This window comes from Python bivittatus, unplaced genomic scaffold (assembly GCF_059951505.1).
Source record: "Python bivittatus isolate LINGU-HERP-01145 unplaced genomic scaffold, Pbiv_v1 ctg000090_np1212, whole genome shotgun sequence".
Classification (NCBI taxonomy): Eukaryota; Metazoa; Chordata; class Lepidosauria; order Squamata; family Pythonidae; genus Python; species Python bivittatus.
Genome location: NW_028277046.1, coordinates 5164987 through 5186446, shown reverse-complemented (window position 1 = coordinate 5186446; position 21460 = coordinate 5164987). Strand labels below are relative to the sequence as shown.

Below are 21460 nucleotides of genomic sequence, written 5' to 3'. Positions count from 1 at the left end.
ATGTTTTTAATGGTTGTTGTGAATCGCCCAGAGTTCCCCCATTGGGGGGAGATGGGCGGTTGAAAAAAGTAATAAACAAACAAACAAACAAAAACTCAGACAAATAGGATGGAAAACACTTAAAAGGATTCAAAGTTTGACCAGAATTCACCTGCAAAGCCTCGTACATCACTGCCATCAGGGATAGCCGGCAGCCTCCTCGTCCATCCTTCGCCGTTCTTTTAAGCATGGGGGAGATGCTCCCCACCGACTTGCCTTCATGTTCGGGCCCCCAAATATCTGAATTTTACCTACACTCTTCCTGCTTCCAGGAACAAGCCCGGATTCACTTGAATTAACCCTGAAGCATTGGCGCGTTCTTGAACGGAGGCATTCTCCCAAGCCAGGGGAAACATCAGGTGGGAGAAAAATTGGCCCGTGTTTCTCCAGGCCCACAAACCTGGTTTGTTCCAAAAACAAGTGTTTCATTGCATAGAATCAATTCCCCAAACGTGCCAGGATGAAAAGCAAAACAGAAGCCAGGCCTCTAAAAAATCTCCAAAGCGCGAGAAGAAAACTAGAACGCAGAATCACACCATTCGACCCCAACTCTGGCATTTTTCCTAAACGGGCAATTTACTGCTTTCCACTCACTAAAACATAGCAAAACGTCTATATTTTTAAAAAATGGACATCCAACCCAACCAGGCTGCCTTTTGCTCTCCCTCTGCATCCTTTTTCTATTCTCGCTTGGTTCAACGCTGCATTATAATTCGCCGGATCTGGATCCCTTAAAGCAATTTTCCCCTCCAGTGTGTTCAGCTCTCACACCCATCATTCCCACCCTCGCTGGGAATGCTGGGAGCTGTAATCCAAGCCCCCTCCAGACCCCAAAAACCAACCAAGTCAGTGAAAGACAAAAAAAACAGGACTTAAAAAATGAAACAGAACAGGACTCAAACGCATCCCTCCTCCAAATTCAATTTTTTTTAGTTGACGCAGTTCCTGGCTTTATTGACACTGGCTGGTGGGAGCTGTACAGCTGTCTCTGATGGGCCAAAGACCCCCTCCCCAATTTAGCCTTTTCTTTTTCCTCTTCCTCCCCCAGACTGCTTCTTCGCAGGCCCAAGGAAATCTGAAAACTCAGCCCCAGGAAAAGCAGCTCTAAGCAACCGAGACCTTTGAGAATTGATTGAGAAACATTTTATTAAAAACCATCTTTAATTCTCAGGCGCCCTGGAAATCGAGCCCCAGGGAAAAGAGTGGGAAGGCACTGTAGCGGTTCCTGGGAAGAAAAGGGCAGTGGATTGAGGACAGGTTCGCCGCCTCCTGCAGCTATCCTCAGCCATTCTTCCAACCACCGTCTTCTGCAAACATCAGCCAGGCCAGGTTGGCCAGGAATTCCCCGAGCCAGCGCTGGATGCCCCTGCAGAAGAGCTGTGCTTGAACCGTGCGCCTGTCGCCTCTTGACAAGCACACCTTTTCGAGGGAGCTAAGTCTGTGCAAAGAAGGCCAGGGTGGAGCGTCCTCCCCTTTAACAGAGGCATTCGCACCGATTTAGAAGCCATCAGCAACTTCCCCCACGAGGCAGGGGAAGAAGAGAGAGACCCCCGGGACGTTCACGCTTTAAAACACCAATTTTCCAAGCTGCTGGCAGATGTGAGCTGGGTCGGAGTGCGCCACAGAATTTTTGCAGAATTCTTAAATGCCACCTGACATTTTCACAGAAAAAAACTTCTCCTCCAGCGGGAACGGCCCCCCGGGAGAAAGGGGTCCTTTCCAAAGGAGAGGGGCCGGCGGCTTCAGCTCCCCAAGAGGGCATCAGTAAGGGGGCGGCTGGGCGGCCTTGCTGTCCACGCCGGGGTACGGGCGTGGCGGGTCAGGCGTGTCGATAGACTGGTAGGCACTGGTATCCTGGCTGACGCCAAGCACACCTGGAGGGGCGACATTGAAAGATCTTTTAGTGCAAAAGCCTGACCCCCCCCCAGTTCTTCCCAGCACGGATCAATAAATGTAGAAGGGGCTTGGGGGCCACCCAGCCATCAGAATCACCGGGGTTCGTGAGCATAAGCAGCTTAGCTAGGCCACAGGTGCGTTAGGCTGGCAGGTGGGAAAATGTGCTTGTCTCTAGGTACCACACAATTCTTGCAACCCCAGATGCCCATAAGCCACCCTGGGGTGGGGTGGGTGGACTTCCCTTTCGCGTGGCCCAAATCCCATTCGTAAACAGGGGCCCAAATCTGCACCGCCTGTTAACAGAGTTTGCCTCCGTGCAAGCTGAGAACATTGAATAAATTCAACAGGAGCCGGACCAACGGATGCTTCTGACGCACGGAAAATCACAAAACCTCCAAGCGACCTTCAAAGAGCCTTGTTGTTTCCATAGGGCTTTGAGAGCCCCGTAAGCAGGTCCAGAGGACCCCAGATGAAACATGCATGGAACTGGCTTCAAGATACGGAGTCCGTATCTTGGAGGATCCAAGAAAAACACAGCTGGCCTGGGAACAGCGCCGAGCCTGAACAGGGAGCCGTCCAAACATTAACGGGATTCCTAAACCCCAGCAGTCCCCATTTACCTGGCAACGGCTGGAGAATGATGGGACTTGCAGTTGATGGCCACCGCATCATATTGGGCAATTTGATGCTCAGATTGGCCAAAGATACACGGAAGGGGGTCTCTGGACCCACCTCCCGTTTACAATTTTCCTAAGGCCCCGGAAACAGGGTGCTAGGCTCGATCTAGCACAGCATCTCGTGTCTTCTTGCAACGAGCCGTGCAAAAGGACCCTCGGACGTTTGCACCGTCGCTCCCCCCTTAATAACTCCCCACTCTTCTCCAAAATCACGGCCCCGCATGTACAAACTGTTAATAGTTGCGTTTGGAATGAGGATGCTGCTGATCGCACAACTCTGCAAAAGGTTGCTTTAATATTGTATATTTACAGCCTCCATATTTCTGGTTTTTGAAAAAGAAGGTGGGGTGGAGGGAGATCACATCGGCGGGCGAGCACCTCTCTCGTCCAAGCAGGCAGCGTCTCTTCACGTGGGTCCTCCACGTTAAGAAAAGAAGAGGTCATTCAGGAGGGACTCAAAAAGCAGACAAAGAAAGGCTTGAAAAACACCATCCTTTTGCCAGCCACTTCCAGCTGCCCCTGATCCTCTGACAATGTGCCACAGTTTAACTACAAACCAGCACAAAGCTCCTTCTCTTCTCACCCAATAAATCCTGCACATCTTCCTCCAAGGAGCATCACAGCCAGACATCTACTGACCGGAGTAAAATCAGTAAAATTTTATTTCCATCCTCATTTCAGGAAGAACGGGTGTTTCATCCTTTTTCAGCCCACAAATTTTGAACCCAATAAGCCGGACCGCCAGATTGAATTGGAGGCGTGAAAGTAATTTGAAAAAAGTCTGACTTCCCCCCCCCCCCGGTCAGCAAGATGACCTCTCAAGAGAACGCTTCAGATCAGAAGCTAGAAAAGGCGTTGTGACAGCTGTTTGCGGGCAGGCGAAATAACTTTGGAGTTTTTTCGTGTTCGGATATACGGAGTACATTAAGAGCTTATGAACATCCAGAACCACGGGTGAGTTTTAACGCTGATCTCAGCAACAGGGAAACTTCACCACAAGGAGAGAGATCGTTTGTCTGCTGGCAAAAGGAGAAAGGACAGATCGCCATTTTGACACATGGGGTGTGCGTGGATGGGGCCCCAGTCATGACTCACGCAAAGAGGAGAAAGTGATAAAATTGAACCGCCTTTCCCCACAGAGGCACTCTTGACATGTGTATGTAGACCCACCAAGGCTCACTTAATTCCAAGAGTAACCCCAGCGTCCCGATGGCTTCCCTCATGGAACTGTACGGTGGTCAAGGGCAGGGAAGGTCTCGAATTAAAGTCCCCGGTCTGCTCCTTTGGACAAGGAAAAAGGCTAGCTTCCTTAGGCCCTTGGAAGATGATTAAACTTCTGCACCCAGGCAGAAATTCTCCAGGTCTGGAGGGCTTTGTGCCTCCAGTCTGTGGACCTTCTAACAGCCGGAGGAGGAGGAGAAGATGGAGGAGAAGATGAAGGAGAAAGAGAAGGAAGAGGAGAAGATGGAGGAGAAAGAAGGTAGAGGAGAAGATGGAGGAGAAAGAGAAGGAAGAAGAGAAAGTGGAGGAGAAAGAAGGAAGAGGAGAAGATGGAGGAGAAGATGGAGGAGAAAGAGAAGAAGAGGAGAAAGTGGAGGAGAAAGAAGGAAGAGGAGAAGATGGAGGAGAAGATGAAGGAGAAAAAGAAGGAAGAGGAGAAAGTGGAGGAGAAGATGGAGGAGAAAGAGAAGAAGAGGAGAAAGTGGAGGAGAAAGAAGAGAAGATGGACGAGAAGATGGAGGAGAAAGAGAAGGAAGAGGAGAAGGTGGAGGAGGAGGAGAAGGAGGCACTTTGCAACCAGCAAGCCATGGGCCAAGGGAAAACCCAATAAATTAAAGGGAAAGTTGACTTCAAAAGCGACGCAGGAGGGGCAAAGCGTTGGAACCAACATTATCCCGGATCAGGCGGCTGTCCGGTGGCGTCGCCAGCTCTGCAACGGAAGAGAAACCGAATAAAGCAAAAACCAGGGCCGGAAAGGGCTGGTGGAAATGGAGGGAGCAGAGCCCCCGAGGGCCGGAGAGCGACGAGCGAAGCAAGCGGCGAAAAAGCCAAGGCCGGCGGCCGTTCCCGGCTGCGCAAGGAAACAGGCCACGGGGAGGAAAACTGCGCTCTGCCAGGGGACTGGACCGTGCCCGGGCGTGCTTGGCGGCGCGAGACTCTCCCGGGCCTACCTAGGTTCAGGGCGTACTCCCCGCCCCGCTCGCGGTACATCTGGTAGGCGAAGAAGCAAGACAGGGGCTTGAGGAGGAGGCTGAAGATGGCCATGCCGGTGCAGAAGCGCGTGGTGTCCGTCAGCCACTTCTCCGAGTGCTGGTAGTAGAGGCTGATGTGGACGATGTCCGTCAGGATGGTGAGGAGCAAGCCCACGAGGAACTGGGAAGGGAAACACAGCTCTTTCCGAGACCTTAAAAAGCCAGCGCGACGAGGCAGCCGCAGCAATTCCCATCGTCCCCAGCTGGCCGGTCCCGGTGGGACCAGGCGTGCAGCAGGGTGAGGGTCAGGGTGGCCTCTGGAGGCTTCCAAGGGAGGGCGTTTTCAAGCCAGCCAGGCACGGTTTGCACTTACGCCCTCCCCACGACCCGTCCTTCAGCTTCCTACCTCGACCCCCCAAAGAAAGATTCACCAACCATGAAGATGGCGTCCACCGAGTCCCGCTCAGCAATTGCCCAGACGCCCAGGGCGAGGATGGTGAAGTTGCTCCAGGCGTAGGTGTTGGGCAGCCAGGGGTACATGCAGCCCCTGTGAGCAGAAGAGAAGACTTTGATCCACGCGCCCTCCCGTCCCGATCTACCTTACAGGGCTGTTGTGAGGAAAAGTAGGAGGCAGCCCTATAAACACTGCCATAAGTGCGATATCAATCTAAATAAGAAATATATTAATAATAATAGTAATGCAACTAGAAGGGAACTGAGACAGCTGTTCCCCCCCCCCGTTAGCACCTTTGAATAACCCTTTACAACGGACGGGGGGTCTCTACATCTTGAAAGACAAGACAGGAGGAAGGGGCCACATCTTTTAAAACAACGGCGCTTTCAGAAGACAGAAAATCAAGCCGCTTGGCCCATTTCCCAAAACTACCCCGTCTTGTTGCTGACCAGGCCACACTTTCTCTGCCCCACACCGGGTTCTCTAGTGACTAACCCCTTTCACCAACCTGCAGCTGCTTAACCCTGACTTTATATCAAAGTCTACCCGCGGCTTAGCCATTAAGGACGGGATCACCGTGCTACTTTTAAGAAACAGGGTTACGGGCCGGACACGAGAGCCGATGCGCCCGTTGCAGACGTCGCAGGCAGCCGTCCCCACAAATCCCGAAACTCCGAGTCGCTCACCATATCGTCAGCAGCCAGTGAACCAGGACGATAGCCTGACAGCAAAAAAGAAATAATTTGAGCCAATTATTCCACTCTCAAAATACCCATTTTGACCCGCTTTTCCGGGGTTTCGTTGGGAACTTTTGCCATGTTTTGTCCAAATCCCCACCAATTCCAGATTTTTTTTTCCAGGCAACAATGTTGGATCTGAGCTCATCTGGAGGGCACCAGGTTGGGCCAAGGCCTTGCGCCTAAACATACACGCTCCCTGACTCACACACACGCTTGGGCGAAGCTTTACGCCAGCATGACAAATTTGCACCACCCTGAGACATTTATTCCTGCTACATTCCTAGCTGTTTTCTCCAAAATGTGGCCTAATTCTTTCACACGGACATTTTTTCTGTGTGAAAAGGGCTGACAAGCCATAATCAGTTTTAGCATAATATGGTGTAATGAACTCAACCAATTATTTCGGTTAGGGCAATGAGGAATTCGCTGAAACCCAGAAAGTCGCTCAGAGAAGCAGGAAGCCTGCATCTTTGACCTAAAACGAGCAAGCCAGCAAGGATTCCAATATTATTCATTTTTAAAAATATATTTTTCCCTGAAACCCAGAAAGTCGCTCAGAGAAGCAGGAAGCGTGCATCTTTGACCTAAAACGAGCAAGCCAGCAAGAATTCCAATATTATTCATTTCTTAAAATATATTTTTCACATGCCACACATTCCCCATTGCTTGCTCCAGGCAGTTCAAAAAACAAAATGGGACACCCTTAGTAATGCCGTGAGCTTGCAGATCCAGCAAGGATGAAAACATCTGCCCAGGAACATCAAACCGAGAGGATTAAAAGAGAATAACAGTTCAGAGCCAGAGCTGGATTTAAATCCGTGGCAGGAAGCACGCCTGTTTGCACACCCAGAACGAACGTTGTGACCTAAGATCCAGGAGCAATACACCAGCTGGGTAGCTCGAAACGAACACATCTGGAAAACCTGAAGGCTAGACCGAGGAGTCCTGAGCACAGCTGTGCCACCCCTGAATGACACCTGCAGAAATCGATCCATTTTTTTTTTGAATTACGAGTTTCTAAAAAGTCTACCAGACAGGTAAACGGCATCTGCTTTTTACCATGAGTCAGTTCTTTCATGCAAAATGTCCTCCTGGTTCCCCCCCATCATTTCTCCCTTCCTGCAGCCAAACTACATCGAAACGACTTTCACTTTCTAGTCGTGAGCCACGGCCCACCCCAAACGCCAGAATTTGCTAACATGCTTAAGGCTTTTTCTTGGCACAGCAAAGGAGGCCTTGCATCCTTCAAAAATAGGGTCAAATAGCCTTCCTTTACTCTAAACCGCTTCTCTACTAGCCTAAAATGCTGGTTTGGGGTCTGGAAAGAATATAAATGTTCCTAAATAGATTTCTGAACGAATGTAAGATCTTCTAGGTGCGAAAACGTAGACCAGGAAGACAGAGAGAGGGACAAATTGGAGGTCATCAGCTGACTCGCGTCTATGCCAAGCCCCTGCTATTAATTCTCTTTTAAAAGTCCTCATTTAAAAAGGAGAGAAACCTATTGTGATATATTTATCATTTCGACAGCTCGGGAAAAAATCTGATTATACGAACCAGCAAGACTTGGAGGGTCCGAGGGATCTCGCAGAAGTAACCCTCATAAAGAGAACCTCAACTAATTAAAAACGTGGCCCCCACCCAGGGTGTTTGGAGGGCAAGATGATTAAAACGAAAGGCTTGGTGCACACGCAGCCCACATCTGAGAAATTTAATTGCCCCCTTGCGGCTTCCAAAATTAAAATCGGAGGGGGAGGGCTGTGTGTGACTACAGGGAGGGAAATAAATGTTTCATAATCCTTAATTGCATTTTTCCCATAAAAACCACCATATTAAAAAAAAAAAAAACAGGGACGGTGGCTTTCACAACATCAAGATCTCGTTGAAAGCGTTTCCAGTTCCAAAATGCAAAGCGGAATTTTTACGGACGCTTTTCCAGCCTGTCCCAGAGCCCGGAGGCTGTGTGGGTCTGGATGGGGGGAGAGTGTCTCCGACTCCACCCTAGGAAGACCGATTGCCCGTGGATGGAGATCCACCTAGATCTGGGGCGATTCCTTCTCTGGCCTTGGAAAGGGTTGCATTTCCCCATTCACAAGAAGTGTGCAATCGGGGGTCTTCCTGGACTCAGAGCCGCCCCTCGACAAGCAAGGGGCAGCCGTGGCCAGGAAGACTTTTGCCCAGCGTCATCCGATGTGCCAACTGCATCTTTTCCTAGATCAAGACAGTCAACCATGCCCTAGACACCTCATGACTTGACTACTGCAAGACACTCTACCTGGGGCTGCCCTGGAAGACCAACCGGCCCAGAACACCGCAGTGCAAATAGCGACGGGCATGCCTCGGTATGCCCACGTGGCACCTGTTTTGCCTGTTTGCTTCTGGGTGCAATTCAAGGCGCTACCTGGCACAGGGCCTGGTCTCCTGTGGGGTCAGCCGAGGAGGGCTGGTGCGCGGTAGTTCCTTCCACTGACCAGACCATCTGTCAGGACCCAGAAAGGGCATCTTCTCTGGCGCAGCGCTTGCCCTCTGGAATGGGTTCCCCCGAGATCTGGGTGGCTCCCAGAGGGCCAAGCCTGGCTGGAGCCCGTTGCCGGTGGCATCTGTCAACGTTTTTCCTCTGTGCACCAGATTCACCACCCTGTTTCCCTTCGGACTATGCTCTATTTTCAGTTGTATACCGGTTTTGTATTTATGCAGGGAGCCGCCCAGTGTTGATTTGATGTCAGGTGGCATTTAAGAAAAATAATAAACGAGCAAATCCATTTGCCGCCCTATTCCGTAAGCTCCCTAAAGACACAACCTTTGCCTCCCCGTCCCATGTCTCTGATCAGGTTATGGTCCTCATTCTGGAGGAAATAGATCAGGGATGCATAAAGGCTCCCAAAGGAAGACTTCCAGCGTCTTGCATGACTCTGACATCACAGCAATTCAGCCAATAGCAGTTGAGGAAGACACACACACACACACACACACACACACACACCCGCCCGGCCTTTTCACTCCAGGGCTCCAAATAGGCCAACTTAGGTCTGGGGCATCACCTGCCCTTCATACATCAAGCCAGCCAATCTGTTCAGCATTCATGGCCCTGGGTCCAACACCACGGGGGTGCAAACTTTCCCAGGATCCCCCAACCCAGACGCTTCAATGCCTCCATGCAATTCCAAATTTTGCAGATTCCTTTAGCAAAGCTAAGTTACTTGAGTTACTAATTCCTGGTTTAAGACTGTTGCTGTTTTGGTTTATATCCTATGCTTGGAGAGAAGAAGGACGGAAGGAAGGAAGGAAGGAAGGAAGGAAGGAAGGAAGGAAGGAAGGAAGGAAGGAAGGAAGGAAGGAAGGAAGGAAGGAAGGAAGGAAGGAAGGAAGGATATAGAAAGAGAGGAAGGAAGGAAATATGAAGGAGGGAGGGAGGGAGGGAGGGAGGGAAGGAAGGAAGGAAGGAAGGAAGGAAGGAAGGAAGGATATAGAAAGAGAGGAAGGAAGGAAATATGAAGGAGAGAGGGAGGGAGGGAGGGAAGGAAGGAAGGAATGATAGAAAGAGAGGAAGGAAGGAAGGAAATAGAAAGAGAGGAGGGAGGGAGGGAAGGAAGGAAGGAAGGAAGGAAGGAAGGAAGGAAGGAAGGAAGGAAGGAAGGAAGGAAGGAAGGAAGGAAGGAAGGATATAGAAAGAGAGGAAGGAAGGAAATATGAAGGAGGGAGGGAGGGAGGGAGGGAAGGAAGGAAGGAAGGAAGGAAGGATAGAAAGAGAGGAAGGAAGGAAGGAAGGAAATAGAAAGAGAGGAGGGAGGGAGGGAGGGAAGGAAGGAAGGAAGGAAGGATATAGAAAGAAAGAGAGGAAGGAAGGAAATAGGAAGGGAGGGGGAAGGAAGGAAATATGAAGGAAGGAGGGAGGGAGGGAGGGAAGGAAGGAAGGGAAGAAGGATATAGAAAGAGAGGAAGGAAGGAAGGAAATAGAAAGAGGGGAGGGAGGGAGGGAGAGAGAGAGAAGCAGCTCTCCAAAGCAAATTTTTGGGGAGGTGCCAAGGCCCACCTCTTATCACAATCCTAGAGAGCAGGTTTTCCAAATCATTATCTTGCACAAGCAAAACATAAACCAGGAGTGGAAGAGCCACTACACACACTCACACCTGGAACGAGGAAGGAAGGAGAACCTGGCCCACGCCCTTGGAATCACCCTTCTGCACCCAAGGCAGGTAAAAAGAATCCGGCCCGTTTCTGAGGTTTTCCGTGCTTCCTGACGTCACGCTTCGCTTGTGCTCCCTCTGAGCCATCCCTTTCAAAACAAATGACTCAATTCTCTCTTTCCACACACCCAGAAGGAAACGGGCCGGGGATGGGTGGAGGGATTCCAGCGGCTTTAGGCAATTGTGCAACTTCTGTAGATGATAAGATCCCAAGATGGCCCGCTGAGTTAACAATTTCCTTGGGGCCAGCTTCTGGCAGAGCCTCTAAACAAACCAAGGCAGAGATAACCCTCCCTCAGCCTTTGCCCAAGCCTTCAGGCCATTTCAAGGTAGACTAGTTCTGAACAAAGAGGCTCCATGAATCCACCTGTGTCCCCACGGCCAAGCGGGGTGGGATGAGGATCTGGCAGCCGAACACCCTGGAAGGGATCCTGTGGGAGGGAGAGCGCACACATCCCCCAACGGGGACTGAATTTCTACCAGTGGCTTGCCTCTTCAGCGAGCTTACTCCTGGCTTGCCTCTTCCGCAGGTGAGTTCCTAGCACAGCCTGTTTACCTATACTAGGGGCTTTCCCCTAGATTATCTACAAACCCAGTTAAGGACCAGAAAAATATTTTTACAGGCTCTGCTGTTCCATGCGGCTTCTCCGGGCACGGAGGGACGTGCCCTTCCTTGGCAGAGAAATCAAGAGAGTTAATTAACAGCCAGGCACATATTTAAGATGCACCACACCAACTTTTTGTTTCAAACAGTATCAAGTTAATCATTGTCGGTCAACTTCTTCCCCGCTGGCCTGAACCCAGGCCAGGTCCCTGCGCCTTCATGCCAGGACGAAACAGCAGGGGGAAAAAAAGGGAATAAAGTGTAACTTCTCACAGACAAAGAGAGCCATTTTATTCCAACCCCCCCCCCCCCCAAGGTTTCTGCGATTTCAGAGACAAAGTGTAACAGCGACAGCGTCGCCCCGCTGGAAACTCTTGGAAACGGAGCATCCTCTTTGCAAGGTTACGAGGCAGCCGCCTCCCTGCATTTAAAAAGGTAACACGTCAAGGTGGGAGTGCAAACGTGCCCTGTAATGTTGCCTTTCTGTTTGCAGGGCAAGGTTCAGCCACATGTGAAGATGCCGTGTGACGCTGCCCAGACCCCCAGTGTAGGGGGAGGAGGTCTAAGCCACGGTTTGGGGCCCACGGGGCTTGTTTTCGGATTCAGTCCGTGCAAGCCGACATTGGGTGCCGGGCGAAGTCGGCTTTCCCCCCTTTGCAGCTGAGAACACCTGCTGTGTGATAGCACAGGCTGCCGGCGACCCAGGCAAGGAGGCCCAGCGGGCACCCTCCGCCCGCTCGCCCACGGGGTTCCTCATTCGCCGCTCTCCTCCCTACCGCGCCCGCCCTGACTTCCTACCGCCGTGCGCCTGACCTCCGCAGGAGCACGTGCCAGGAAACCTGCAGCTCGGATCCCACCCAACCGTGGTGGAGGCACTCGCAAGGCTTTCCCAGGCTCCCTTTTGAAAGGTGGCGCCGAAGGGGGCCTACCTTGCAGGGGTGTCAGGTGGATGGAAACCTCGCATGGATCTACCTCCCCCCCCCGCCGAACCCCAACTGCCAAGGCTTGGCTGTTTGCAAACCGCTGCCCCACCGCCCCCTTGCTACCCCCCCTTTGCACCCTGCTTCCTCGCACACTCCCCCGGGCTTCCTTGCACTCGGCTGCCATCGTAGCCTCCCTTCGCTGGGGACCGCTGGCTTTGCACACGCACACGCACACGCACACCCCACTCTTCCCACCGGCGCACGTCCTCGGCTCTCACCCGCAGCCCAGCCCCACCGCTCCCCACGCTTGGCGTCCCCGCGACGCCCGCCCAGACCCTTTTCGGGCTGCGGGGAGGAAGGGGCGCTCGCGCGGCCCACCCGGGGAGCCGCGACGCGGGCCGGGCAGCGTTCACACGACACGCCTCTCCTCCCGCCGGCCCGCGAGGAAACGGCCCCGCGTCCCCGGGCAGATCGGATCCCCTCCCGGGGCTGGAGGTCGTGGGGACGCGGCCTCGCCCTACCTTCAGGTTGACGGCGGGGACCTCCATGCCGACGGCGCCCGCGAAACGAAGCGCAGCCGTTGCCGCCGCCTTCCCCTTCTTCTTCGCCGGCCGGCCCCGCCCCGCCTCGGGCCGGCCGGCCTGCCCCCGGCCTCCCTCCGCCTCCGGGAAGGGGCAGCGCCAAAGCCCGGCCGGGCCGCGAGCGGAGCGGCGCCGCGCTGCCGTCGCAGGGCGCCTCTGAGCCTGTGCAGAGGGCGCTTCCTCCCGCGCCGCAACATAGTAATATTAATCTGAACAATGCAGCAAACCGATCGCGCGAAGTAGCAACTTTCACTCCGGGGGGTGGGGGCCGCATTGCACCGGCTACGCCAAGCCCCGCTCGTTGGGGCCGAGTGTTCACGAAATAAACTTTATGAAAGTTCGTGTCGATTTATGCCTTTGGTATTGTGCCATTTGTGTAACATTTATGAAAGCGTGTGTTGATCTATAGGCAGGGGAGGCTTGGAAGGAGACCCCCGCCGCACCCCGGAGGCTTTCCTTTGGAGGAAGGGGCAGGGCGAGGAAGAATCCGCGGCTCCCCCCACCCCAAGGCGCAGCAACGGTGCACTTTCCTGGGTGCAGAGGAGGTAAGGTCAAGGTGGTCCCAATGAGCCCGGAGCCCCGGGGACTGGACGGGAAAAAGCCGAGACGAGTTTTTCGAGGTCTGTTTTAAACCCGCCCGCGCAGGAAAGGAGGCCCAGAGGTGATCTTGTGAGAAGCATAACCATTTATTTACATCTCGCTGAAACTGGAACATGCAAGCTGGGGATCCCCAGGCTCCCCTTCCTTCCTCAAAGGAATTTCCCTCCCCCTCCCCCACTGAAAGGGTTTCCTCGAATCGAGTCAAAAAACTGAGAATCGAAGGAGCCGACCGGATGAATCGGCTGCTGCCAGCCGGCCAGAACCAAATCAGCCTCGACCGGGAGTTCCCCAAAGGAAGGTGGACAAAGACAAACCCAGCAAGGGGACACCCAGAAATAACCGGGGGGGGGGGGATCCTTCACGCATGTGCTGCGAGTCAAGTTTCTAGACCTGATGGTTCTTTACGCAGCTAAGCACGACAGCGGGCAAATAGTGGCCGGTGACTGTGTGTGGGGGGAAGGCCTTTCAAGAATATATAAATTCCCTCCATTTGGGAGGCTAAACCAGCCTTTTACAGCCTTCCATATCGTCCCAAGACATACTTGGCCACGAGAGGGGGCCTGCTGCATCTCTGGATGAGTCGCCGCTGAGCCCGCATCTCCTCTGGCAAGTCCCGCCCCTCTTGGCTCTGCGCGCAGCCTCCCGCCTCTCCCCGGGCAGGGAAGGCGATGCCCCCAGAGCGGTGACTCGCAAAGAGACACAGCGGGCCCCCTCCCAGCTTGGGAAGACACGCCCGATTTCTCAGTTTATTTCAGAAAGTTGCCCCCCACGGCCCCAGTTGCACATCCGCGTCACCCCAGCTCGGCCTACAGCACTCAGCCTCCCCGAGCCACGTCCACGCGCAAAGTGATAAGTGAACAGCGCCCCCCCGGGAGTCTCTCTCTAGACGTTAAGGAACGATCCCCGGTCGCCGTCTGCAGATTCCGGCTCCACGCAGCGGCCTTTCCGCCGGATGACCCTCCGGTTCCGGTGGAATTTGGCGTAACAGCGGAGACCTGGCGGGGCAGAGAAAACCTCTGAGCGTCGTTTAGGGGAGAGGGTCCCCGCAGAAGGAGGAGGCGACCCCCGGGGCTGCTCCCCCGAGAAGCATCCCCGAGTACCTTCGGCACACATGCAGTTGTCGTAGCATTTATTGTTCAGCCCACGGTTGTGCGACTTGCAGATGTGCTCGCGCAGATCACAGCAGCTGCCTGCCAGGGGAAACGACCCAGTTTAATGCGCAAATCAGCCGGGTGGGGAAAGGCTGCTCTCTCGCAGAGCAGGAGGCTAGTCCTCATGGAAAGCGGCACCCACCTGAGAGGCAATCCAGGTGATGGTCGCATGGCTCCCCTTCGGCGGAGGTCGTCTCGTTGCCCCCTTTCGGACTCCGCCATTTCTCTGGCAGGACGAAAGCGTGGATGAGGGCAACCGAGAGGAAGGGGGGGGGAACGGTTCAGGTAGACATTTACTAACCACGGAGGCTCCATCTAACCATTGGGCCCATCGGCCGCCCCTTCTGTGGATTTCCCCAACCCGCTGGGTCTCCTCCCCAGGGCACCCGAAGGTCGTTTGATGAACAGGGGTTACCTTTCTTCCTGCTGGACGGCCACATGTCCAGCCGGAGGTCTTCGTAGTCTGTCCAGTCGAAGAGGGCCATGTCCAGGGTGGGCATCACCTCGCCCTCCTGCCAGACACGGAGCTGGGGCTGAGAGGAGATGGCTCGGACAGGCAAGGGGTCCTCCGTCAGCGTCTGGGGCGCGGAGCTGGGGAGGGAGGTGGGCACCAAGCCGCCCGAAGCCCCTTCCCCGGGGAGAGGCCGAAGGTGGTCCACAAGGGCGCCTGGCTTCTTCACCAAGGCCCTCGGTCTCAGCTTGGAGCCTTTCCCTGAAAGAGGAGAGAACGGTCGTCGGGGACTCTCGCAAGGGACCTTCCAATTCTGCCAACCACTGGAAGAGTGCCCCTGTCCACGGAGGTTCTACCAAGCTAAGAGCCGTGCAATTGCACCTTAGGAGGGCTCTGAGGCTGCTAACGAGCCAGATACAAAAGCGCCTCAAAAACTTTGGGGTCCAGTTGACCTGGGCAGGTAGACTGCTCCTCATACTGGAGGTCCTCTCTCAGGGGAGGACTCATGTCAGCCCCTAGTGCAATGGCGCCGCAGCCTGAGCCCCACAGCAGAAAAAGCGGTAAAAGAGCCTGGAAGGGGATCTCAGAGATCATCCATATGTACCCCTTCCTCAACCCAATACGGGATGTTGGCTAGACAGCTGATTTCTAAATCCCTCCCGCCACCTCCCTTGTTTCCCCCTCCTCTAGCGGAAGCCAGGGGGCCCTGCTCTTCTCTGCCCCCCACGGCGGCTACCTCGATGCTGCTTCAGCCTCTTCCTACGGCTGTGTCGCCGGTGCTCCTGGCCCGGTTTCTTCCCCCTCTCGGCCGCGGGAGCGTGGCTCTCCTGCTGGGGGTACGGGAAAGCGAACCCCGCGAAGGCATCTTTCTGCCGGAGGTCGGCGGGCCGCTCCATCACGCCCGATTCCGGCCCCTCCAAGCCGGGCCAGCTCGGCAGCTGAGGACCGCCAACTTCTCGGGAGCCTGGTGACCCGGACAGCGCCCCATCGTGGTCCGTCTGCTGGCTCTCCAACCCCTGCCGGTGGCGGTACGGGGCGACTCCCAGGGAATACATCCAGGGATCCTGGCCTGGGAAGCTGTTGTCATCTTCCGGGAAGGTGGAGGCCATCCTGGATCCCGAGCTGAGCGCGCTGGTGGCCGTCGGACGGAGGAGCAGCACGGAGAAGAACCAAAGGGGAGAGCAGGCCATGCTTCCAGCCCCCTCGCCTGCAACAAGCAAAATAAGACATTATGAACCTCCAGGATTGGAGAGTGGTCTTCCTAGAGGGGCACCGATGGGGAAGGTAGAGGGAGACCGCCGGCCCACCTAAAGGAGCCCTTATTCTAGACAATTCCACTTCACAGCTGATCTTTCCATGGAGATGAAAAGTGATAAAGCGGCAGGGAGACTTTGCACGCAAAGCACCACCATTCTCTTTCAAACAGGCCGCGGACCCCATCCCTGGCCGACGGCCTCCCAAACGGCAGCCGTGGAGACTTCGGCACCTACCTTCCTGGAGCACAGATACAACAGGATGGCTGAAAACTCCGGAAAAGCCACCTTTCTAGTGGACTTGATTTCTGAGAAGGTCGCGCAGTGACGGAGCCGTCTCAGGCAACGCTTTCGGGGAGTCGGCGCCCTGCCATCCATCTTTCAGACCACGTCTTCCATTTCCAAACAATGGAGCCCCGTTTTGCCGTTCCCACCGAGCATCGAGGGATGCAACCCCCCTCCCTCCCCACGCAGATAGGCCCCTTCCATGCGGGGTCTGAGCATGGGCGAGGGCTGCCCCACGGGAAGCGTGTCGGATGCAAATGGGGTCATTAATCAAGTGTGGCGTCCCCCTCTGAGAGGCAGCCCCCTCCTCAGCGCCAGAGGACTGAGTGACACATCGCCGGGCACCAGCTGTTGCTCAAAGCGGGCCTTCTGGGGGGAGGCAAGACTGGCTGGCATTCTTGATTGGTTCCACCTACCAGCTGGTCTGCCTCCAGAGTAAAACTTCAGGAGGGAGAACGCAAGAACCGGAGCAGATGGCAAACATTCAAGGCTGGCAGGAAGCTACAAATCCCCCCCGCCTTGGGGCCCGCGCACAATGTTTTACTGCTTCACGCAAAAGCTTCTGCCACCACAGGCTGGGCACAAAGAAATGTCTAAGTGTGTTCCTCAATCTTGGGGACTTTAAGATGGGTGGACTCCAACTCCCAGAATTCCCCAGCCAGCATGGGAATTCTGGGAGTTGAAATCCACCCATCTTAAAGTCCGCAAGGTTGAGAAACACTGGTCTAAGTCCTCCTTCACAGTAAAAACATAATAATTTCACAAGGAACCCTTTTCGAAGCAACATCAGCCGTCTAAATTCCAACCCTGGCATTGCCCTTTCCTCCCTGCCCAAAACATTTCAAGGGCCAGTCCTGAAGAGATACCAGCGACTTGATGCCGCCCGCTCTCCAAGGCCAAAGAACTAGGAAAAAGCAACAGAAGCAGAGATGAAAAACGTCAGCGCCCCAAAGCTGGCGTTGCCAACTCCAGGGCGTAGCTGCAAAACGCTGGATCAGAGGGGGCGGTTTTCAAAAGCTGGAGAAAAAGCTGGTCTTCATGCCAAGCCACAAAACAGGTGCGGCATTCACGCCACCGTCCGGATGAGCGGTCCCCCCCGTCTGTGAGACAACTTTGCCAGAGGAGGAAGGATGCTGAGAAAATGAAAAAAGCCCACAATCCTTGGACGGACCTCGGCGGCACGTTTCTGAGCCAATGGGCAGCGACGGCCCTGCCCGCGTGGGCACAGGAGCGCATCAGCGGGACTTGGCAGGGGCCGGGATGATGTACGAGACGGCAAGAAGCCAAGCCAGCCTTGCCAGCCTCCATGCCGTGAGCAACTGGGAAGGGGGAAGCCCCCATTGTGGGCAAAATGAGTTTTCCCCCCGCCCCGCTGAGCCAGCCTCCATCTGCTCGCTCAAATTCCAACGGCAGACGTCCGGGACGCAGCAGGCACGGACGCAACTGCTTTGGGAAATTGACCACCTCCTCCTCCTCCTCTTCCCTTGCCAGGGACGGTGCCCCCAGACGCCCTGCAGCACCCCCTGCCGACGCTTTCGGCGTGCCCCTCCTTGCAATTACTCTTGATTATTTCCGGGGTATTGACTCAGGTTTGTAAAGAGGTTTTTTTTAAATCTCTCGGCCTGGCCTGCTTTCCAGGTCAACTCCTGCATTGATTTTAGCGAAATGCCCCCAGCTTCAATTCAGCAGCTTCAATCCTCGGGCCCTTGCGGCTGAAATGTGCCCCTTTTCAATTAGTTCAGGGTGGCGCGGGCGGTTTCCCCACCCTCCCTGCCTTTAGACAGGGACAGCTTAAGCAAACGCCCCCACCTTACACACACACACACACACTACTTCAATTGCCTTCTCTCCTATGCTTTTAAGACTCCAGGGTTTTGGCATCACACCGGTTTTATTTTGTAAACGGCTGCCGAGCGTCTTTCAGGGTGAAAAGAGCCGATTGAGAAACGGGACCCGCCAGCCAGAATACCTGCGAGGTTTTATGCCAGCTTGGAAGCGTTCCAGCCGAGCATAATGCATTTGCGTTTCTGTTCATTCGATTTATTCATCCGGCCGCTCTGCCCAGCAACGCGTCGCTCCGTTGGCACATTTTGAAGCATCTCAGCTCAGTGACCTAACAGAAGTCAAGGGTCTCCTTGGCGCTGCGGAGAACAGGATCCCACCCCGACCCAAACTCCAGCAAGGAAATCTGCCCGTGCCAACTCTCCTTAACCCACCGGAGCCTCTTTCTTGCATTGTCTGAATGCCCACGGGGTAAATGCCACGGGGCCTGAGCTCTTCTGAAGATGCCTGGAGGGTCTATGGGGGAGCCTGGATCGGGTGAGGGCGAAGCTCAGATTGGCAAGGGATGTCTCGGATCGGGCAAGGCTGCCAACAGAGTTGAGAGGTTGCCATCAGCCCCTAGTGACAAATAGCGGGCTCTGCCACTCTGTGTGTTGAGAGCCATTCCAAAGATATTTAAACTAGACAAAATCTGCAGTTAACTCCACGGGCTCCTTGGTGGGCTCTTCTTGGCCACAGAGGCAACATCTCTTCTGAGATTTTTTTTGACTTCTCAATCCACCTGGGGAAGTTGTCATGCCTCCCAATCACACAGTAACCAGGCCTGGCACCACTCAGCTTCCTGAAATATCAGCCAAGGCAGCCAAGCACAGTATATAAGGGGAAGAACATGAAAGGCACCCCCTTCCGGACATCAGTGGGGCACATTTTCAAAAAAATAGGGCTAGTATCAGATTGCAGCTTTAAATATCCTGGGAGGTAACCCTGGAAGAGGCTTGGAAAAAAACACCAATCTATGAAGCCACCGGCAGTGACAGTTGGACAAACCGCCTGGAAGTTCTTTCGGAGGTTGAGATGCGCAAAGTCTGAACGTCAGCCCCGAAGCAGAGTGAAAACTGTGGGGCTTATTCCAGGGCAAAATTAGCTGCAGCCAATGGGGAGGCAGCAATTGGCTGAATTAATATCGCAGCAAATCTCACGATAACCATCAAACCACCAAGCTGACCGAAACAACAACCCCCCCTCCCCAACTCTTAGCATGCTGGGCTAAGGACCTGATCCAGGTAAGCGAGCTGCAAAGATGCAGTTTTATTTTCCTAAGGAAGCACGCAGATAGGGCCGCTGTTAGAAAACGCAGAATCTCTGCAGCCAAGATTTGCAGGAAAAAACCCCACCATCGGCTGGGCTGCAAATTCTGCAGAGCCTAAAGCAAACCACGGTATTCCTGCGTGGCAAATTAAGCCACATCTGGGGTTCACGCCTTGTTACCCTGACCCTCTCTCTCTTTTTGCACAGAGGAAGGTGTGACCCCTAAGTGCGTGCCCCTCTTGAGAACAAGTTATCATGTGAGGTTTTGAGTAGGGGGCAACATCCATGCGAGGGGGACAGGGCCATTTGGTTCCTGGTGGCCCTTTTTTCTCTCCAGAGCCTCCTCACTTGCACATTTGTAAAAACCAGACGCCAACCAGCCCCCTGAAAACCAGGCAGCGTGGTCACAAAAGGAGGAATAAAATTGGCAATTGAACTAACTCAGCGGGGGGAGAGCTGGGATTGTGCTAGCTTGTCAAAAGAAAAGATAAAACCCTCTAAAAGGAATTTGACAAAAAGGGAGACGGGTCTGTTCCCCCACAATTATCACCCTCTTTCCCAGCCTCAAGGGGATAACATTATAGATTTTATCGGCCACTTCCACCCCCCCCAACCCTCCAACTCTGACCCCCAATTTGGGAGATGTTTTAAACATAAATCCAATTTTTTTTTTCTTCTCCAAATGCATCTCTTGGAGGCAAAAGTTGCTGATGGAAAAGGGGTTTTTGTTTCCATTCCCCCCGGGAGGAGAGGGGATGAATGGCATTGTGCAAGAGCATAATAGTTATTATATTATCATCATTTGGGGATTTATTGATTAATCGGCTTGTCCCTGAGCCAAAGGGGGGAAAGTTTGATTTTATTCCCTTTGTATTACAGTAGAGTTTCTAAAAGCCAACCAGGGGTGCCAACGAAACGAGGTTAACTCACAGGCACAGACAAACATTGAAGGAAATGATTATGAATGAAGTTTCTAATTTCCTCCCCGATGGTCTCCCTTGAATCCACTTTGATTCCGGATTATATTCACAGGTAGGATTGTCCCACCTCACCTTTATGGAGCCGGGAGGGGGAAGGCGGGGACAGGATCTGTTTTGAAAATCCGGTTAATGGGCTCCAAAGCCCTTTCTCACCCCGCTTGCCCCCTCCCGGAGCAGAAGATTCATTTTTCCACTGTGACATCTACCCCTTGCTTATTATGTTCTCCCCCCTCCCCTGCTTCTCTTTTTGGAAGCCTTCACTTCCCAGATCCGTTGGCACGAGCAAAACATTTCCAAGGTCTCCACGTTTCTCACCCAAAGTTTGGGATTTAAGGTTGGTCAGGTCTAGAGGGCACCCTGCCTCTGCCCCCCTCCCCAGGCACCTTTTTTACGCACCACCCAGAGCGACCGGGGTGGACTTACCTACTACGCTCCTACGTGGTGGAGAATCCTGGGCTGAGGCTGGGCTGTGCCTTCTCCGAGCGGGGAGGCTGGCACTGGGACCCCCCCCAGGAGGCAGCAGACGCAGAGGCAGGCTGGAGGAAGAGAAGTGGAGCAAGGCAGGGCACGAAGGAGGCTCCGCTGGGCTGCGAGGGGTGTGTTTTATTTATTTTTAGTGGGCAGGGGGAGAGAAGCGATGGCTGGGCATCGCGAAGAGGGAGGGGCGCTCTCAGAGCCCGGCGCTCCCCCCCATCGGGACCCACGCTCAACAAAGGGAACAAAGAGAACTGGGATCGCGCCAGCGGGCATCAGAATCGGAGAAGAAAAGGGCACCATTGGGAAGGGCAGATTGGAAGGAGTGGGTCTATTCTCTCCCCGGATGAGGGGACGACTGGGGGGGGGCAACTGCCGCCCCCGCTTCTGCCTACCTCGCAGCCCCTCTCTTCCTCCCCAGCCTCCATCCTCCAGTCCTTCCCCCAGTGGATTGTGGGAAACTCCCGAAAGTAAGAAAGGATGCTTCAGAAGAGTTTACTGGCAAGGGGGCCGGCCGGCCCACCATAGCCTCCAGGAGGAGGCTGCTGAGCAGGGAAAAAGCCCCCCCCCCGAAAATAGGGAGGGGAACCTCACCTCGCTAGCTTAGGCCCCACCGTGGCCGTCTCCAACAAGGCGCCCGCCGGGGTTCAGTCCCTCCTTGGGGGGATCGTGCTGCGTCTTCGGCTCTGACTTGGGCCGCTTGGCGCTGCTCCTCCAACCCGGCGCCCCTTCTCCTCCTCCTCCTGCGCCCATCAACTCCGGGCACCTGCACTCCGGACCCCATCATCCCCGGCCAGGGGCGGGGGCGCCCGCCGAGCCGCCGGCGCCCCTTCCCCGTGCGGAGCCACCGCGGGCCGGGCGCTAAGACCGCGGCGGCGGCGGC

General features: G+C 54.4%; 2 protein-coding genes across 4 annotated transcripts; both read right to left on the bottom strand.

Moving 5' to 3' along the window:
• Positions 1-1167: 1167 nt before the first annotated feature.
• Positions 1168-12343, bottom strand: AGTRAP (angiotensin II receptor associated protein). 2 transcript variants are annotated; one of them, XM_088136835.1, is made up of 5 exons: positions 12234-12343; positions 5945-5979; positions 5240-5351; positions 4784-4985; positions 1168-1913 (listed from the first exon to the last, which is right to left on the bottom strand). In XM_088136835.1, exons 1-5 carry the CDS (start codon positions 12258-12260, stop codon positions 1801-1803), a joined length of 489 nt encoding a protein of 162 aa, XP_087992961.1. In that variant the 5' UTR covers positions 12261-12343; the 3' UTR covers positions 1168-1800. The 2 variants fall into 2 exon arrangements, with proteins under 2 accessions (XP_087992961.1, XP_025018735.1); XM_025162967.2 differs by lacking the exon at positions 12234-12343 and adding an exon at positions 10129-11061.
• Positions 12344-12969: 626 nt separating this feature from the next.
• DRAXIN (dorsal inhibitory axon guidance protein) lies at positions 12970-21436 on the bottom strand. 2 transcript variants are annotated; one of them, XM_088136833.1, is made up of 7 exons: positions 21172-21436; positions 20527-20690; positions 15232-15702; positions 14460-14756; positions 14187-14270; positions 13994-14083; positions 12970-13888 (listed from the first exon to the last, which is right to left on the bottom strand). In XM_088136833.1, exons 3-7 carry the CDS (start codon positions 15683-15685, stop codon positions 13776-13778), a joined length of 1038 nt encoding a protein of 345 aa, XP_087992959.1. In that variant the 5' UTR covers positions 15686-15702; positions 20527-20690; positions 21172-21436; the 3' UTR covers positions 12970-13775. The 2 variants fall into 2 exon arrangements, with proteins under 2 accessions (XP_087992959.1, XP_087992960.1); XM_088136834.1 differs by lacking the exon at positions 20527-20690.
• Between the last annotated feature and the right edge of the window lie 24 nt (positions 21437-21460).